Source organism: Oncorhynchus clarkii, chromosome 16, assembly GCF_045791955.1.
Source record: "Oncorhynchus clarkii lewisi isolate Uvic-CL-2024 chromosome 16, UVic_Ocla_1.0, whole genome shotgun sequence".
In the NCBI taxonomy this organism is placed as follows: domain Eukaryota; kingdom Metazoa; phylum Chordata; class Actinopteri; order Salmoniformes; family Salmonidae; genus Oncorhynchus; species Oncorhynchus clarkii.
In genome coordinates, this window is record NC_092162.1 from 20,704,635 (window position 1) to 20,724,372 (window position 19,738).

General features: G+C 45.2%; 1 protein-coding gene across 2 annotated transcripts in view; it reads right to left on the bottom strand.

The window, feature by feature from the left end:
• The window catches only part of LOC139368172 (calpain 15), a 77,241-nt gene that overhangs the window by 6,143 nt on the left and 51,360 nt on the right, over positions 1–19,738 (bottom strand). For both annotated transcript variants that reach the window (XM_071106779.1, XM_071106778.1), the window contains exons 3-9: positions 8,327–8,535; positions 5,482–5,665; positions 4,896–5,119; positions 2,572–2,697; positions 2,181–2,333; positions 451–612; positions 84–316 (exon numbers count right to left, since the gene is read on the bottom strand). In XM_071106779.1, coding sequence (XP_070962880.1) covers positions 84–316; positions 451–612; positions 2,181–2,333; positions 2,572–2,697; positions 4,896–5,119; positions 5,482–5,665; positions 8,327–8,535 — 1,291 coding nt within the window. The remainder of the gene's footprint in view (positions 1–83; positions 317–450; positions 613–2,180; positions 2,334–2,571; positions 2,698–4,895; positions 5,120–5,481; positions 5,666–8,326; positions 8,536–19,738) is intronic.

Here is a 19,738-nt window from a genome sequence, read left to right on the forward strand (position 1 = left end):
GAAATATGTCAGTTGTGTTTGGGCGGTACTCCTCTACCATTCATTCATGCCAATCCGCAGAGGGATATACTGTGTGTATGTACCTGGTGTGGGCGGCCCCACTCCGCTGACGTTCATCTGCCAGTGGTTAAAGGCGCAGCACACCACGGCGTACTCGCCAGGCTCCAACATCACGTCGCAGCCCACAAACTTCTTGACGGCCCGCTTGCTGTGGGCCAGCAGCCTGCCCAAGGTCAGCTTGTTGCCACTGCCAAACGACGCTCTGAACACCATGATACACAGGTCCAAAAGGTGGCTGTCTGCCGTGTCCGACCGCCTAGGAGGAGGAGGGGAATAGAGATTCAATAGTTTAAAAGTTGGATTGTTTATTTACATGGTCTAAAGGGTTCATTTTCATTCCAACAGGTGGCTGTTGAGCAAGAGAGAGAGAGAGAGAGAGACAGAAAGTACCTGCTGCCCTCCTGGAAGAGGGCGAACTCCAGCGCGGTCCTCTCCAGCATGGTCAGAGCGGTGACCGTAACAGGACCACAGGCTCTACTGGGGAAATAGCCCTGTAACCGCACCTCCTGCCAGTCTGAATGGATCTTACAGATGTCCACCGAGTCAAAGTACCTGTGGAAAGACAACAACAACACAAAAATTACACAGACAGAGTTAGAGTCGCTGACTGTGTAACAGTCAGACCCGGGGAATGTGATCTTACAACCTGATGCATAATGACGCTCCTTCGCTCAGAGCCAATTATGATGTCACTGATAACCACTAGCCGCTTCAGTACCCAGCCAGTTTCACCACTGCTTCAACTGCACAGACACAAAAGGCAAAGAAAAGCTGCCCAGAAAATAAACATACAATATCTGTTCTACGAATGTCGATGCATCACGTGCTGACTGACATCATTAAATGAAATCTGTAAAGGGTTGTCAATTTTGCTGTTCTGAGCCAACAATAAAACCATAGTCCATTGACAGGGTTAATAGCAGTGTGTGATTTCCTAAAAAAATAGCAGTGTGGTACACCACAAGGAGTTGTGTTAGGCCCAATTAGAAATCCAAGCTGTGATGCGCCTCTGCAGCATCTGTTGACATCAGCCCACAAATGTGCACGCACAAACAGTCACGTACACGGCTGCTGCATGCCATGACAGGACTCCCTTACTACACCTTAACTTTACGTGAAGGCTATACTGTATCAAAAGAGCACATGGATGCATGCACACACTCACGGCAGTACTCCAATAAGCCCCATCTTTGATCAGCACAAAGTCTTGTGGAAGACAGCTCCTTCATTTGACTTCTTAAGGCATGAGCTATCTTGACATCCTTTTCCTCTCCCTCTCTTACAAGTTGATGTTTTCCTGATAACTTTGACCAAAACCCAACCCAGAAAACCACCCTCTGACCTGACATTCCAGTCGCACACACGCACACACGATTCAAATGTATTTATACAGATCAAAGCCAACACTTTACCTACCTCTCCACCCCCCCCCCCCCACACACACACACACAATTTGGCTTGCTAATAAAAATGGCTCTGCTTCAAAGCGACCGCCCCCAGAGACCCAACCAGTGACTGACTCACCCTCTTTTCTTCTCAGTCTGTTTTTCCCTGTTTTATCACCCCCCCCCCGCTTTGTCATCTGTCTGCTCCCCTCTTTCGTCTTCCCAGAAGAAGAGAGGGGGATAAGAGGGAAGAGATGGAAGAGATAAAATAAAAAAGCTCTGAAGCCAGAGTGAAGGGCTACTGTGGTGTTCTTAGTTCTTCTACTAGGCTACACTTGTTAAAATGCTGTGAGGACTTCACATCATGTATCTGTTTGTCAAGCACCCTTTACTAGGGATGGGCATTTGAAATCATTTTACTATTCAAATCATGATCTTTTTTTGGCTGTCCGGACAGTTGAAATACAGTGTTCTGGCCTGTATGGACATTGTTTGCAATATTCAAGTGTGTTTACTTCTGTGCAGCATGAGTAGGGAGCTAACATGATGCTGCCCAGACTCCCAGTGCAGACAAAGTGGAGCAGGCCCAGTGATATAACAGAAGTACCTAAATTAACAAAAATTATAGTACCGAGTTGTTTTTTTTTGTTCTAGGCTCGAAAAAGTACAGACGTTTCGGTATACCGGGCAACACTAACAGACAGACACATTGAGACGCATTGAGACGGGACCTACTTGATGAAGTCTCCGTACTCGATCCAGAAGACACCCTCGCTGCTGCCGTGGGCCATGAGCTCGTGGCGCAGGTGCTGCGGCCAATCAGGCCACTCGTCTGACCAGCTGCCGTTCCAGGAGAAGCGACCCCACGGGTTTCTCAACCGCAGTAGTCTGAGCGGCAGAGAGAGAGAGAGAGCAAAAACAGCGCAATCAGGACCGAAAAACTGAAGGACACTTATCAGGGTTCGATAAGTTTCTTACAACTACCAGCGGGAATAAAGGACACAATGACAGGAATCTGAAAAAGAGACTTCTTCCCTTCTCAGCAATAACTTAAAGCCCCACCCATTTATCATTTGTGACCAATTAGCCCAACCCGGCTCCCACTAGTAACCCAATCGGCTCTCACCTGTAGCCCTGTACGTCCCGTACGTCCAGGATAGAGTAGGCGTGGCGAGGGCGGAGGCCCAATGACTCGTACGTCACATCGTCCACCTTCATGTTCCCTCCTCCGCACGACGCCCCCATTAGAAACCTACCCACCACACACAGAACACAGACAGAGATGCCTTCAGACTGCCGCGCAGAGATATCAGCCCACAGAGAGAAGCACGAGATTGAACCTCACGCAACTTTCTAGAGCACTGGTCACCAACCGGTCGTTCTCCAAGGCATTCCTAGTTGACCGCCAAACATTTCTGTACGATAAAGCCTTGTGTTTTTTTTTTTGTGTGTTCTTTTTTGTCTGTTGGTGGTAGGGTCGGCAACCTGTTGCCATTTTGAACCATTTCATGTGTCTGAAGGTACAAACTCTGCCTTCCCGGCGGGCCCGGAGAGCAAATCAAGTGCACTGCAGGCCTACCGCTGGCCAATCGGATGGCTCAGATGACCGTGTTTGCAGTAACGCAGCAGGCATAAAAGGAACCTACAGCAAAGCTGATACTGTGAGATATCAAAACGTCTAAAACCATGACTAGAGAGAGACTCGGCGAATACAGCAAAGAGATGCTGTTTCTAACACTTTGTAATTCAACACTTTTATTAGCCCTAAAACGCTCGTTCTTCCTATTTCCACTCGGCGCTGCAGCAGCAATGAATTATTAGGAATGTGTACTGTATCTATAGGCTTGCACTGTTGTTATTATCAGCGGCTTGGGTCTTTTTCAATATCGAGGAATATTGAGCTTTCTCTGTTCATAGGAGTAACAACATGAATTTGTGCACGATGCGGCGCGGCTCGACACCGCCAGCTGGAAGACGGGTGTCCCTTTTCGGTCACTGTCAGTGGAGGAAAGGGAGAGCGGTGGGATGTTGAGAGGCGGAGCCTCAGTCTGCTGCTCTCTCCCTCCGCTGAGACTGACCATGAGATGCAGGTACACATCAGCCCAGTCAAATAAAAGAAATAGCCAATGATTGAAATGTATGCTCAGCAGATCTATTACCGGTGCGATCATGGAGCGTACCCCCCAAAAATTATGTAAACGGCCCAAACATTTCTAGCAAAGGCAATATACAGTGACTATGTATCATTGGGCCTATACTTTACTGCACAAACCTCACTGCTACAGTACTGTTTTTAATTGGTTAATGTGGCATGGGCTTACATTGTTTAAGTCCTGTTCGAAAAAGAAAAATCTGAGCGGTAGATCTCAGCTTGCGTTTTGACTCAAAGTGATCTTGACTCGGAAAAGGTTGGTGACCACAGTTCGAGAGTTCCCCCGGTTAACACGATCGATGTTTCCTTTACTGTGGCAATTGTGATCGAATCAACGCAACATACCCGAAACAGAAACTAACTAGGCAAGAGATTTTGTTGGGAGGCAGAACGCATCGGGAGTAGGATTCTATTGCATTGACACGCACTACTCAGCACGTACTCTACACAGACCGGTGTGGCAAAACCAATCAGAGCTACAGTAGGCTTATATGCAAATAGACCATTGACTTATATGGATCTGTGCCATTCACTTTGAACTGGACCCTTGTTTACAGCTGTGGTCGTGAGTAGACGCGCTTGTTTTGAGATTAAAGTCGACAGCTGCTTGTAACCGAGTGTACACATTTTGTTCATATCCGTTGCTAGTTAGGGAGTCATTGATCATTTGTAGTCAGCAACAGGGGAGTGATCGCTTCCTACAAGAGCACAAAACGTGTACATCTCTAGACATCTTTGAAAAGCAAGTCAGGTAATGAGCTTTTTTTCTGTCTTAAAGGGACAGTGTTTTATTTTGAGATAGGCTTGAATAAACCAAGTAGCCAATAGGCAGCGGGAAGCATAATTTGTCTGTAATAATGGTGTGGGAATAATACTGCATTATATTTTGTAAAGTGGTTTCTTGCACCAAACAACACAACAACATGTCTGAAGGACAAGTGGATTAACAGGTTCATGTCAAGCCCTGCATATTGTTTTTCAAAAGTCTCAAGTGTTCACAGTAAACGTGCGCTGGAAGTTGCACAGAATTTGTGCGCTCAGCAGACCTGAGGTTTGCTAACATTGATCACGTGTCACCTTAAAACTCTTGGGGGCGGTTGGCAAAATGGATCCAGATATAAGCCTACTCATTGGACTAAAAAGCATTCTCCATTGAACATGCTTGTTAGTCAAGGAGTAGACGTAATCAGGGTCCATTCAATAGGCCACGTCATGACTTCTCAAATGAATGGACTTGTTCTTGACCTAGACTCTCTTGACCCCCCCCCCGAAAGACAAATCTCCCCTATCCCCCTTACCCGGCCTCCTTGGAGCTCAGCATCTTGGCCCAGATGAGGTCCGTGTCGATGGGCTCCTCGCGGGGGTTGGTGGAGCTGACCTGCAGCATCAGGGAGTCACACGGCGCCCCCGTCAGCGTGGCCAAGCCCTCGATGGCGCGCCCCGCCTGCAGGGCGAAGTAGGAGCCATGGAGCTTGGCCAGGGCCTTCTCTATCAGGGCCACCCAGAGCTGCTTACGCTGAGCCTGGCGAGGGAGAGAGAGGAAGGAGGAATGGAGGACGGAAGGAGAGAGAAGAAAAGAGGCAGAGGGGGATAGAGGTGGTGAAGTAGGAAGGACGGAGAAAGGTAGTAAAGGGGATAGAGGGACGTGTATGATGGAGAAAGGGAGGGAGAGAACAGTAGGCAAGGGGAGCGAGACACAAGAGAGAGGGAGAGAGAAGGGTAGGGAGAAGGAAGAATGGAGAGAGAGAGAGAGCGAGGAGGTAAAATCTATGAGCAGTGAATGAACCTTGCAACGCAATGAACATAACAGGGAAGACCAGAGTTCAGAGTTCACAGAAGCGGTGAGGGACCACGCGTGAGTGCGTGTGTTGTCCCAGCCCTTACCTGGGAGAAGAGCAGGTATCCGTACTCATCGCAGGGAAGCATGTCGTCCACCAGAACGGTGATCCAGGTACCATCCTTACAAAGCCTGACCTGGTAGGCCCCTTCCTGGCAGATCCCCCTGGTGATCATCACCCTCTCCACCAGCTCTGGACGCTCCGCCAGCACCGCCAACGCACTCAGGAACCTGCAGGGGGAGAGGGGGGGCAGCAATGAGATAGTCAGTCAGCAAGTCGGTGCAGGCATAACATGGAAAACCAGACCCTGGGCAAACACAGTGACTCGGGTCTGGTTTCAACTACGGACTCTTTTGGCACTGCCTACGTCGATAAGGGGAGAGAGAGAGAGAAAAAAAACTATTCTGGGGACTCTCCCAACAAATCACAATGCAGACATGCCAGAACTCTGCGATTCAAAACCAAGGTTTACAGGCACAGCCTTTGCAGTGGTTTTAGTTGATGCAAACTAGCCACTTGCGAAATACACTCATTAAAAATAACTTCTGTTTTCTAACATCTTGCTAGATACGATTTGGGATTTTATTCAAGAGGATAAAGTAATCACATAGTTCCTCTATGCCAAGACTCCATCATTGAAACCAGATCCTAGTCACTGTGTTTCCGAGACGAAGGCAGGCAGGCAAGAAGGTTATTCTTCACATTTATGACCAGATTCAGGATTGTGTGGGTTCTACGTTATTTCCTACTTCACAGTAGGGCCGAAATGCCTTCTTGAACATGGGAACGTTCATATGCAAGCATTTCGTCAAAACCCCCGCAATAACATCTGCTAAACACATGTATGTGACCAATAAAATTGGATTTGGAATTGATTTGATGCCTTAATGACTAACTTGAATGGGACCCGTAAATATGAATTTAAAAAAATGATGACCCGAGTTTAGCCAAGGGAAGAAAAATCACTGAGCTATGGTGGGAGAAAGGCAGGACCCACGATTGGCTAAGATAATGGAGGGATAAAGGAGAACTACCTTCTGGAGTACAGTGCCACGCTCACTCAGCCGGTTACATGCCAATTCTTAAACGAGATGGGTGAGGCTTAAGACGGTGTGAACGATTCTGAATGAGTGTAAACAAAAGAAGAGGTCTCTATAGAAGGGCAAAGCTCATTCAAGGAATTTTCCTCCTACGTGTCTCCAAAGTGGGATAACAAGTTTAGCACATTTCAAAGCAGCATAACTTCCCCGTGTTTCCTCCATCTGCAGTGTACGACACGCCATTCTGTAGCTCTGCTTCTGTACCTTTCTCAATCATTCTGTAGCTCTGCTTCTGTACCTTTCTCAATCATTCTGTAGCTCTGCTTCTGTACCTTTCTCAATCATTCTGTAGCTCTGCTTCTGTACCTTTCTCAATCATTCTGTAGCTCTGCTTCTGTACCTTTCTCAACCATTCTGTAGCTCTGCTTCTGTACCTTTCTCAATCATTCTGTAGCTCTGCTTCTGTACCTTTCTCAATCAATGGCTGACTTGCCACCAACCGAAACCCCTAAAAAGAGCCAGGCAAAAGCCAAATGTAGGAAGAGAACATTGAGAGGAAGCAGACTAGAGGGAGGTTATGGAACGCAGGAGATCTTCCTGCTAATCTGCCCTTCCTAGAGCTGAGCCCCTTGGTTTGAGGCTTTACTCAGCAAGCACTCCCTGTGTGTGTGTGTGTGTGTGTGTGTGTGTGTGTGTGTTGTGTGTGTTGTGTGTGTGTGTGTGTGTGTGTGTTTGTCTGTGTGATCTCGAAGCTAGAGAATCGGTCTCAAGAGGGGCCTTCTTGCATGATATTCTTCCCGTATCATCTCAACGAGACATTTTTCAATAGCAACTCCATCTCCCTGTCTGCACCGGGTTACGGTGCTAGACAAGCGTGGACGATCTGGCCATTCAAGCCCATGCAAATCCAATCAATGCAAATCAGATTAAAAAAGAAGCGAATCAAAATCCAATTACTTCAGGCGTAGCGACAAGAACGCTGGACTAGGACGGGTTTCTAGAATCTCCGGCCGCTCAAGGGTGGGTTGATGTGACGGTATGCGATTTGACATGTGGTTGCCTGGCTGGGGATGTGTAACATGGACTGGAAATGTGACTAGGGGTGTGATTCAGAATGGGAATTGGGTCACTTCCTGTAGTGTGAGAGAGAGAGTGGAGGGGTGCCTGGGGAGGGTTATTTTTGATAAGCGGCTGTGCATGTGTGTGTGTATTTGAGAGTAAAAAGTGTATGAGAATGAGTGTGTGTGTGTGTTTGTAGGAGTGACTACACAGGCCCCAAGGACACCCAAAACAAGGGCGTGGAGATAAACCCTATGTGTCCAGACCTACATTCCTCTGAATAATCCTACAGTCAGGTGCTGTATCAGTACATCTGGCTGCCTCACCCCTCCTCTCTCTCTTTCTCTCTCCCCAGCTCTTTCTATCTATTTATTTATCTCTCCCTCTTTCACTCGCGCCCTCTCTCCTCCTCCCTCTCTCTTTAGCACCCCCCACCCCACCCCACCCCACACTCTCTCCCTCCCTCCCTTTCTCTCTCTGCTTAGGCCCAGGGAGTACATCTATATTCATTTTTCAGTGATAAACTACACGGACCACCAGTGTGTTTGTTTATTCTCTCCCACTGACCTTTAAGACGAGCGATGAGAGATCACCTCTCACATGCAGAGTGGAGTTGGTTTATTCATTCAGAAACACCTTAGTAAACAGACCAGGGAGGGCAGAGACAAAACACTGTTTCTAACAAGCACAGCAGGCACACCGAACACGCAGGCCACGTATATAGCACGCTGTTTGGCACCCACACGCCCACACACACAGCTTACGAAGCTGCACACAGTGAAGACAACTCACCAACAGTTTCCCAGCAGGCCTTGCAGGATGTCCGAGGGCCGAGGGGTGCGGAAGACAGACCATTTGACGCCCCGGTCCTTAAAGTTGTTGCAGTTGATCTCGTGAGGGCGGAGCCACTTTTTGATTCGCTGCTGGACGCTGTCGCCCTCGGGGAAGCCCACGGATTGGGGGCTGGGAGGGAAGCTGTCGTCCACAAAGTTCACCACGTTCTAAAATGACGGAGAGATATAAAACATGACCCTTAACCTCCAGACGAGATGGAGGTTACACAACAGTCCAGCTGAGAAACCACACACATATCAGTAGAGTCCGATGATGTAAGTCAGTGGCCTGGGTACAAGCGTGAGTCATTTGCTTGGCTGAACAAGTGCATTATCATACTGGCATCGAGACTAGTCAAAACAAGACTAAGTCACCACACGGAGATAAAACATGTACTGTATTGTTGGCTGCAATTTGGAAATTCCACAATATAGGGAAGAGTGGGGTTAGTTGAGCGAAATGGTTCAATGAGCCACACCTTGGTTTCTAGGAAACCAGACACAAAATGTGTCATGTGACCAAATATTTAGGAATAGGTCATCATTTGATGGAGTCTGTGTAGGAAGAAACCACATAGAAAAAGTGATAAGCAAGTTAGCTCCAAAAAACGGATTTACACAAAGTCAAATTAATTTATTGTTATAGGTTTCATGATGCTTGTATCGAAACCAAAGTAGCTCGTTTTAACATTGTTTTAATATAAGTTGGGGTCTCTATAAGCTACAACATGAGGTTATAAACCTAGGATGAAAGTACATCCTTTGGGCTAATACAGTCCAAAAGTTTGCCTTGGGGTAAGCCGAAGGCAATGGGGTAAGTTGAGCCAATGGCCGCCATACCCCATACAAATGACTATAACATGTTCTGTTTTTTTGTGTGTAATGTGTTATAGATACAGTTGAAGTCGGAAGTTTACATACACTTAGGTTGGAGTCATTCATTCTCGTTTTTCAACCACTCCAAAAATGTCTTGTTAGCAAACTATAGTTTTGGCAAGTCAGTTAGGACATCTACTTTGTGCATGACACAACAATTGATTACAGACAGATTATTTCACTTATAATTCACTGTGTCACAATTCCAGTGGGTCAGAAGTTTACATCCACTAAGTTGACTGTGCCTTTAAACAGCTGGGAAAAAAACAGAAAATGGTGTCATGGCTTTAGAAGCTTCTGATAGGCGAAATGACATCATTTGAGTCCATTGGAGGTGTACCTGTGGATGTATTTCAAGGCCTACCTTCAAACTCAGTGTCTCTTTGCTTGATATTTGATATAATGGGAAAATCAAAAGAAAATCAGCCAAGACCTCAGAAAAAAAATTGTAGACCTCTACAAAGTCTGGTTCATCCTTGGGAGCAATTTCAAAACGCCCGAAGGCACCACGTTCATCTGTACAAACAATAGTACGCATGTATAAACACCATGGGACCATGCAGCCGTCATCCCGCTCAGGAAGGAGACGGGTTCTGTCTCCTAGAGATGAACGTACTTTGGTGCCAAAAGTGCAAATCAATCCCAGAACAACAGCAAAGGACCTTGTGAAGATGCTGGAGGAAACAGGTACAAATGATCTATATCCACAGTAAAATTAGTCCTATTTCGACATAACCTGAAAGGCCGCTCAGCAAGGAAGAAGCCACTGCTCCAAAACCGCCATAAAAAAGCCAGACTACAGTTTGCAACTGCACATGGGGACAAAGATCGTACTTTTTGGAGAAATGTCCTCTGGTCTGATGAAACAAAACTAGAACTGTTTGGCCATAATGACCATCGTTATGTTTGGAGGAAAAAGGGGGAGGCTTGCAAGCCGAAGAACACCATCCCAACCGTGAAGCATGGGGGTGGCAGCATCGTGTTGTCGGGGGTGGTTTGCTGCAGGAGGGACTGGTGCACTTCACAAAATACATGGCATCACGAGGAAAGAAAATTCTGTGGATATATTGAAGCAACATCTCAAGAGATCAGTCAGGAAGTTAAAGTTTGGTCGCAAATGGGTCTCCCAAATGGACAATGATCCCAAGCATTCTTCCAAAGTTGTGGCAAAATGGCCTAAGGACAACAAAGTCAAGGTATTGGAGTAGCCATCACAAAGCCCTGACCTCAATCCTATAGAACATTTGTGGGCAGAACTGAAAAAGTGTGTGCGAGCAAGGAGGCCTACAAACCTGACTCAGTTACACCAGCTCTGTCAGGAGGAATGGGCCAAAATTCACCCAACCTATTGTGGGAAGCTTGTGGAAGGCTACCCGAAACGTTTGACCCAAGTTAAACAATTTAAAGGCAATGCTCCCAAATACTAATTGAGTGTATGTAAACTTCTGACCCACTGGGAATGTGATGAAAGAAATAACAGCTGAAATAAATCACTCTCTCTACCATTATTCTGACATTTCACATTCTTAAAATAAAGTGGTGATCCTAACTGACCTAAGATGGGGCATTTTTACTAGGATTAAAATGTCAGGAATTGTGAAAAACTGAGTTTAAATGTAGTTGGCTAAGGTGTATGTAAACTTCCGACTTCAACTGAATGAACTCAAGATGTGCATTTGTATTGTTAGAGAGGAGACATCATCATGCTCCGTGTTACAAACGTAAAACAAGCAGGGGTCTGGCCCCCTTACAGGTGCTCGAGAGAGAGAGAGAGAGAGCAGCGAGAAGGGATGAAAAAAAATGACTGAATGACACTGTAGAGGTACACTGACCAAAAAAAATAAAAAAAATAAAAATAAAACATGTCCCCGCGTGAGAGACTCTGAAAGAGTAGCAGAGGCACACAAGGTCTTCTGTTGACATGGAGTCTGAGCTTGTTAAACTCATAAAGAATCTCACGGACCAGCTTCATGGGCTTAGAAGCCTCAAATGCAGAGAAGTTGCCCACAACATTGGCACATCCTCCCCTATCCCGGACAACTGGTCGAGAAATGGATGTGTAAGTGATATTGAACTGAGAGATCGTTATCTGAATGAAGGCATACATTTAAGATGTACAATATACCACACCCCCATTCCGTGAAATAAGCTTTCACCTACCAGCACCCTCACGGGACACCCTCATGTGACACCCTCGCGGGACACCCTCTCCGACTTACCCCAAAGCGGCTCAACGCACACTGTCCCTACGCTCAACTTAACCCAAGAGACCACTTTTTTGGACAAGCGGCCTTTTCAAAACTGTAATGTTTACATGAATACTGATTATTTCCTGGGATCCACGACATCATATATGTCGGCATCTGTGTTAGAAAGAACACTATATTTCCCTTACCGTAGCGATGCTGAATGTAAGACAAATGGCTCAACATACCCGACTCTTCCCTCTGTAAATATAGCATGTGCAAACTAACAACACATGTCAAATATCCTAAACATGCCAGAGTAGCCTAAACATGCAACGATCAGAGATCTAAGGTTAGGACTATAAACCACTATAGTCCCTAGCCTACATGTTCTCTGTCTGACGTCTGTGATTAATTCGGAGGCCTGCAGGCCACCGTAGGAGCCACAGAACGCTGAGTCGTGTACCAGGAAAAACATTGGCAGTGAGTATTCATGTGGCTAAAGGAGCCTCTCCCTGCTGTTAAAACATTAGGATGCACACGCAGCACGGAAGGTGCCAAGACGCATCAAAACGCATATTCCCGAGATCAAGAAGACTGAATTCAAGCTGAATCACACAGCGATGCTTCTAAAACACACCGACCTGTGCACCCCGTGAAGCACTTTCCAGCTAAGTCGTGCTTCTTTGAAATGTGCAATTGAAATAAATCTGTCCAGAATATCTACTTCAATTCCAAATGTAAGTGATCACTTTTTAACAAAACAGTTTGAATTTAGGCTAACCAACCTACAATAATGACCTGACACTATCACTCTGTCAAAACCCTGCTCAACAAACCTGAGGGAACTCATACAAAGACTAGCCTATGCTATTTCCTCTGTGCGCTGTTGGTAGTGGTGGGATTCTGCATCCTGAACCAGTGGAAAGTACTGGAAGCACCCCGGCAGTGCACAGTCAATGGAGACAAATTGATTCGTCACCCTACCCAAAAAGCCACTTCTGTTGCCCTCGACACCGTGGCAGACAGCGGCACATTGGCCCCTGCCCCCGTTTCCCATCATTCCCCAGAAGACTTAGCCCCCCCCCCCGGGGTCCATCGGTGGCTCACTGGCTCAGTGGCTCTGCAGTTCAGAGGTTTACACCGCCCCTGTTTGTTGTCGGGTTTAGCCAGCAACCGATAACATTTTCCTTTGCTTCACAGCAGTTGGGAGGGCTTTCAGCGTTGACTGACCTGCAAATAGAGAGGCCTCTTTTAACTTGAGTTCCAAAAGCCACTCGCCGACAACACAGGACCTCGGAGACGGCAGCGTATAAGAAATGGGATAAACATGTACAGTGTATGTGGCGCGTATCCACTTTCAGCACACGTGGAAATCAAAGGCAAACGAGGACGAAGCAGATGACTCATCGTGACACGTGCAGAAACAGGACAGACTGCCACGGCGAGACAGACAAGACACAAACAGTCCCACGCAGCGTGAGTGTCCCTTCAGATATTCTCGCCAAGGCCAGCTGTTTTGAGGCCTGTTGTGATGGCGACATTGCAACACAGTGCTGGTCTGACTGCCTGACTGTCTCCGATGGAACCGAGTTGGGTAATTCTCAAGGCTGGGCCAATGCCAATGCCTGAGAGCACTCTACTACATTCGCAGTCACAGTTCAAGGCTAGGCTAGTCCGGCTAACAAAACACACAGCACTCCAGCTGTCTGAGTCTCTATAGAAACCTGAATCAATACTGGGACATTTGAATAGGGAGAGGGAGTGACTGGCACGATGCTACAGTCAACCTACTGATCGTGGCAATAGATGGCTATTGAATGGCTATTGAGCCAACATGACAGTGGCACACTTATTGAACCGACATTACATAGAAACAGCGCCGATAACGTTTACACTGGTTTATTGTACACTGGTTTATTGTACACTGGTTTATTGTACACCGGTTTATTGTACACTGGTTTATTGTACACTGGTTTATTGTACACTGGTTTATTGTACACTGGTTTATTGTACACTGGTTTGTTGTACACTGGTTTATTGTACACTGGTTTATTGCCAATACAGCCCGTTGAAACGTGGCGGTTGAAATATGTCCGAGGAGAAAGTGGTGATTCGCTCCCAAGCGTTCAGTTAAAATCCACCTGTCTGCCTACTGTTTGAATCGTGCTGTCATTTAGCCGTGGCGATTTAATGAAAAGTAGAATGGAACATATGACGTTGTCGTCAATATGTTTAGTGTGCTCTGCATGCTCCTAGAAGAGAGTTAATTACAATGTTTCCACCAGACAGGGCTTCACAGAAAAAGAAAGAAAAAAATGCCAGCACGCCTCAGCGTTGTTAACCGGTCTGAAATGCTACAGTGGACAGGCACATATTCAACATATTGTGACGTGGAATCTACATGGGGGGGATGGTTGTTTTGAGGGTAAAATGTCAAACCACATGATAATGTCATCATGGTAATACATTTTCAACATAGACAAAATATAGAAAATACGTTGGAATTTCTACCTGGGAAACAACGTCAGATCTTCAACGTAATATCCACTATTAGGGGGGGGGGGGGAAACTATAGGCTGGGCAGCACCTCATACTGGATAGTTGATCTCGCTACAGCTATCCTTTCGGTCTCCCATCCAGGGTTTTAACCAAGCCCATCCCTCCTAAGCTTTGATATTTGTCACTGACTATATGTGCGATGGTGAGAATGATCGTAGAAAAATCCCCACTATTAGAATCACTGCTGCTATTGAAGTCATTCCAAAGTGTAGGTTCAACAGAGAAAACGTAATGGAACCATACTTTATCACTCATATAAACGGCAATTATGCTGTTTAGGAAGTCAACAACTATTTATTGTTTAAATTCAACCCAGGATTCAACAACAACAACAAAAAAATAGACCATACATATAGGCCTAGGGTTTCAAATGGCATCTACAAGTTAAATAACACATACACTGTATGTTGGATTCAGCTAAAAATAGACCATACATATTGGCCTAGGGTTTCAAATGGCATCTACAAGTTAAATAACACATACACTGTATGTTGGATTCAGCTAAAAATAGACCATACATATTGGCCTAGGGTTTCAAATGGTATCTACAAGTTAATAACACATACACTGTATGTTGGATTCAGCTAAAAATAGACCATACATATTGGCCTAGGGTTTCAAATGGTATCTACAAGTTAATAACACATATGTTGAATTCACATCTCCAGGTCAGGTTAAAAATCGAAGTTAAGGAATAGGATTTAATCAAATCAAACTGTATTTAAAGTGCATTTCAAGTTTGATGTGATTAAGTCCCATTCTTTAACTTTTACTTTTTTGTTGTTGAAATGGAGACGTGAATCCAACATACCAATGACTAATTTGTAGACAAACTGGTATTAAAGCCAGACGGTGTGGCACAGATGGAGCTAACCAAGCAGAAGATACATCTCCTTCAAAATGTTGATATTTGGTTTCGTTGTCAACCAAACTCAATTCAATATTACTTTTGTAAAACAGTCAAATAGCCTGTGAAAGCTAGCGTAGCACTATTCATTCAACCTTAAAATGAGCAACACGTCCATGGCCACATTTTGAGGTTACTGTAACAATAAATGCCCTATTTAAATCATAGAAAGCGTGCTTGTTCAGGGTCGCAAGTCTGTGGAAACCTTCATAATTGCTATAATAACCGGATGCAGAATCTCCAACGGCGTTGATCACTTGCACCATGTACTTTAAAATGTAATCTCAACTGCAATCCAGGTCATTTGGTTGTGCTATTAGACGAAGCACAGTAATAGCGCATGACGTTATTGTATAAACAAACAAAAATGTCTGACATTGTATTCCCCTTTGAACTGTGTTATGCTATGAAAATGTTTGAAAGCGCAGTGATAACACATTTGGGAATTCAACAAACTTTTGGCTGTCTTTTTGAGTGGGTGAAAATAGGCGGGAATCTCATTGATCAACGTATCTCAAATATTACCCAGTTCCCCACGTTGAAAAGACGTGGTGTGCCCAGTGGGTTGGGACTATTTCTTAACAGTGTACTGACACGTTTTTTTCTATTACTTAAAACCTCAAGTAATAGATTATGGAGGGACAATGTCTATCTGGATGGATGTCTTTGTCCTTATACTGTCTAAATACCATCTTTAATTCACTCTCATATAGCTTCCGTTCTTGATCTACTTGTCGGTGACAACTCCTTAATGAAATAATGGCTAGGCAGTGGTGGAAAATGTAGGCAATTGTCATACTTGAGTAAAAGTAAAAATACCTTCATAGAAAATGACTCAAGTAAAAGTGAAAGTAACCCAGAAAAACCCTACTTGAGTAAAAGTCTAAAAGTATTTGATTTTAAATATACTCAAGTATCAAAAGTAGACGTATTTGCTAAAATATACTTCAGTATCAAAAGTAAAAGTATAAACGATTTCAAATTCCTTATATCAAGCAAACCAGACTGCACAATATTCTAGTTTAATATTTTATTTTTTTAATCTACAGATAGCCAGGGGCACAGTCCAACACTCAGACATCATTTACAAATAAGTGTGTAAATTGGACCAATTATTTTTTACACCACTGTGGCTAGGAGATATGCCTCTACAATGTTGTGGTCATCTAAGCACTCTTCGGAGTGGTCTGACGACTCCTGGTGGTCCCTGTCCCCAGTCCACCTGGTCGTGCTGCTGATCGAGTTCTGCCTGCGGCTATGGAACCCTGACCTGTTTCACGTGCTACCTTGTCTCTCTCGCGCTCTCGTCGCAAACCCGGGAAGTTCCATGGCATAAATCCGCTAAAGAAGGGTCGGAACCCAGTGTAAAGCTGTGACGCCTCACAACATGTCAAACAAATCAAATGCCTTGCTTGGGCGGAGCTCCAAAGGTGCTCACCAGATTAGTGCCGTAGGAGCCAAAGTCAATAAAACAAGCACTGTTGACTAAAAAACAAACATTTTAGAACGTTTGCTGTAGTTCTCAGCATTTCTCTGTTATTTCGAGATGAGCTAAAGCTGCGGCAAGAGGAGGGAAATGGATGTTGCGTATCATGTTTAGCCAATCAGGTTGCAGCAGTCTGTTCTTTTACCCATGGTCAATCAAAATAAAAAAGACTGCTTCAACCTGATTGGCTCAATGCGATGCGCAACATCCGGGACTAGCATTAGCTACTCTAGCATGGTGTTTCATAAAGAATGTATACATATTCTCCCCTGTTTTCTTCCGCCTTCTCATCCATTAAATAGAGTTAAAGACATTCTGCGGTCCATTTGTATACATTTGTAGCCAGTAGTTCTGAAAGCAGCGCTCACGATCCAAAAGTGGTCTCTGAAAATTGCGTACTACGTCACATTTGTGCACCTCACCTCGCTCTCTGATGTGCCTCTTCGCTAGCTGTCACTCGAGTGGCTGAAGCTCATTGGTTGAACTCAAATTGCTAGGGGGCTGGATCACGTGGGGGATAATGTGCAGAAAATGGGGCCGCACAGCTTCCAGACAAACGGTCGCTTTAAAACTCGGGATTTCGTGGCTAACTGAGGTAAGACTGTAATTCTGCTCATAGATTGTAAACGTATGAACTACACATTAACACATCCAGCCCAAACCGGGAGGTTTAAATAATAATTAGCAGTCACCAAAGTTCCGGAGCATGTCTTTAAGGAGGAAAATGACACCTTTTGCAGCCTAAATGAAGAACGTTTTATGTACAAACCGGCCCACGGGGGGATACGAATGTATAGCTGGCTGCATGGATTCCCTTTGGACGGTAAAATGAAATGACTCAATATCGCCATCTGCCAGCCTTTGGACTACATACACGACAACTCTCAAAATATGTCCTACCCGGACGGAAAACAGTGATGCACATGCCTGTAGAAGAGTCTACCTTCTACAGGCATGTGGGGAGAGGGTTGAAATGTAACAAACAAATCAAAATCCCAGTGGACCATTCAAACCGTTTTTGCAAGACAAAATTCTCCAGCGACATGATTTTGAAGGTACGGAAGCGCGAGCCTACACCTTCTATAACCACTGTGGTTATTATTTGACCCTGCTGGTTACCTCTGAACGCACTCTTCTAATCTCCACCTGGCACAGCCAAAAGAGGACTGGCCATCCCTCGGAGCCTGGATCCCCTCTAGGTTTCCTCCGAACTTCTTGCCTTTCTAGTGAGTTTTTCCTAGTCGCTGTGCTTCTACATCTGCATTGCTTGCTGTTTGGGGTTTTAGACTGGCTTTCTGTACAGCACTTTGTGACAACAGCTGATGTAAAAAAGGGCTTCATAAAATACGTCATTTGAAGGTATTTTAGCATCTCGTGTGAGGCTGAGGCAGTCATGAGGCACCCTGGGGGAGATAGATTCACTGCACAGGGGGAGAGTGTGCTTAGCCGACTCCACCCTCCCTAAACTAAGCTGTGCCGCTCGATGCTCCCGCTGATTACATTTGCTTTAGGGAAGCGGATAATTGCTGCTACTCTACTCCCCCGTTTCTAAAAATAAAATGCCCCGTGTTCACCTTAGCGTGCACATGGGTAGCACCACAGCCGCAAAGGAGAAAAGGAGGGGGGGTATGGTGCACAGGGGGATAGAAGTGAGGAGAGGGGGAAGAGAGAAGGGGAGAACGGTAGCACCGGGGACAGAAGGGAATAGAGGAGAGGGGGAAGAGTTAAGGGGGGAATGGGAAGAGAGGAGGACGACGGTGGATGGGATATTGGGAGTGAGGGATGAAAGAGTAGAGATGAAGGGATACATTTAGTCTAGGTGTTCAAGAGGAGGAGACGAGAGGCTCTCCAACATCCTTCCTGTATAAGCCGGCTTCCCACCCACTCTCCCCAAAGGTGAACCCGCAACTCGCAGAGCAGCATTTGACATAAATAATGCATGGTAGAGCCAACGTTGTACCATTGTAAAAATGACACGATACCATCCACATGGAATGAAATGCATACGTGTGAGTGACAACGTTCCTGTATCAGTTTAAATGTACCCCCCATTTTCTTGCTTATGACAAAGAGCGTGGGCAAACATGATGAAATTCGGTGGCTTTTTAAAATCCAGATTCCATGTTGTCGAGATAAAGCAAACTTTAAAAAGTCAAAAAGTAAGTAAGTTCTCTACCTCTCCCTCGGGATAGTCCTATGTCCCCTCACCCAGTGTGTTTTATACACTGCCAAACAAATAGCGGACTACCAACCATTATGTGGCTGGCTACTTAATTGACTAATACATTTTTTCAGGCCCCCCCCCCCCCCCAAAACAGTTCACCCAAACAGGCGGTTGCCACGGGTTACATCAAGCTGGCTACGAGACCAACCACTCCAAAGGCAAATCAAAATCAGACCAATCAAAACGCCCCGTTGGGTCTTTTAGTATTTAAAGATGAGCACGAGGGGTGGGGCAAAGGGACGTCACTCTACATTAGGTGTTTTAATCTGGAGATTAGTTTGCAATTACAAAGGGTAATTAGGGTTTCTCCATTAAGAAAAACCCTTGATTAATTCTTCCAGACTGACATTTATGCTGGTTAATGAAAATTCATTGTTTCTTGATGGGGGTCAGCGTCATTATGGTTAGAGAATCTAAGCTTTTCTTAGCCATTTCAGAACTTTCTACCCTCTTGTAATCTTGCAATAGTTTATTAAAATGGTTATTTCTACGTTTACTTTGAAAAATGTCAATATAAATGTAATTGTACTGACTGAGGTTGATTTGTATGCATTGACTGACGCCATTGCAAAAAAAACACATTTCACTGTTTCAATTTATCACCTCTTAAATAAAACATGTATTATGATTCACATCTCCTTGTGTGACTGAAAACAGACTGGCAGTGTCTGTGTGAGAGAAAGAAAAGCCAGAGAGACTTTATGCAGATCAGAAAGTGTTCCCGGGGCGGCATGGTGTATTAGCGTAGACACTGATCTCCAGTCAGTTTAGCATTTACCCCACTAATGGTTAAGGTTAGGATTGTGGGAGGGGAAGCTGATCCTAAATGTGTATAGCTCACTTAAAAACACCTGCCTGGACGTGATCGAGAGATCCTTATGGGCTTGATAACCCTCTTGCGCCCCACATATTGCAATGATAAATATGATACACACAGACTCTGGGCTTGCGAGCAACTTACTCACGGACAAACAAAGCCCTTTCACGTCGGAGCATTTTTAAGACAAACAGCCACTAATTAGAAACCATTATGAGATGTGAAGAAAAAAAAAAACGTCATCTGACTCGGGAGATTTGTCCTGGTTTCAGAATGACTATTTGGGATAAACAGAGATGTTCGGGACTGCCGG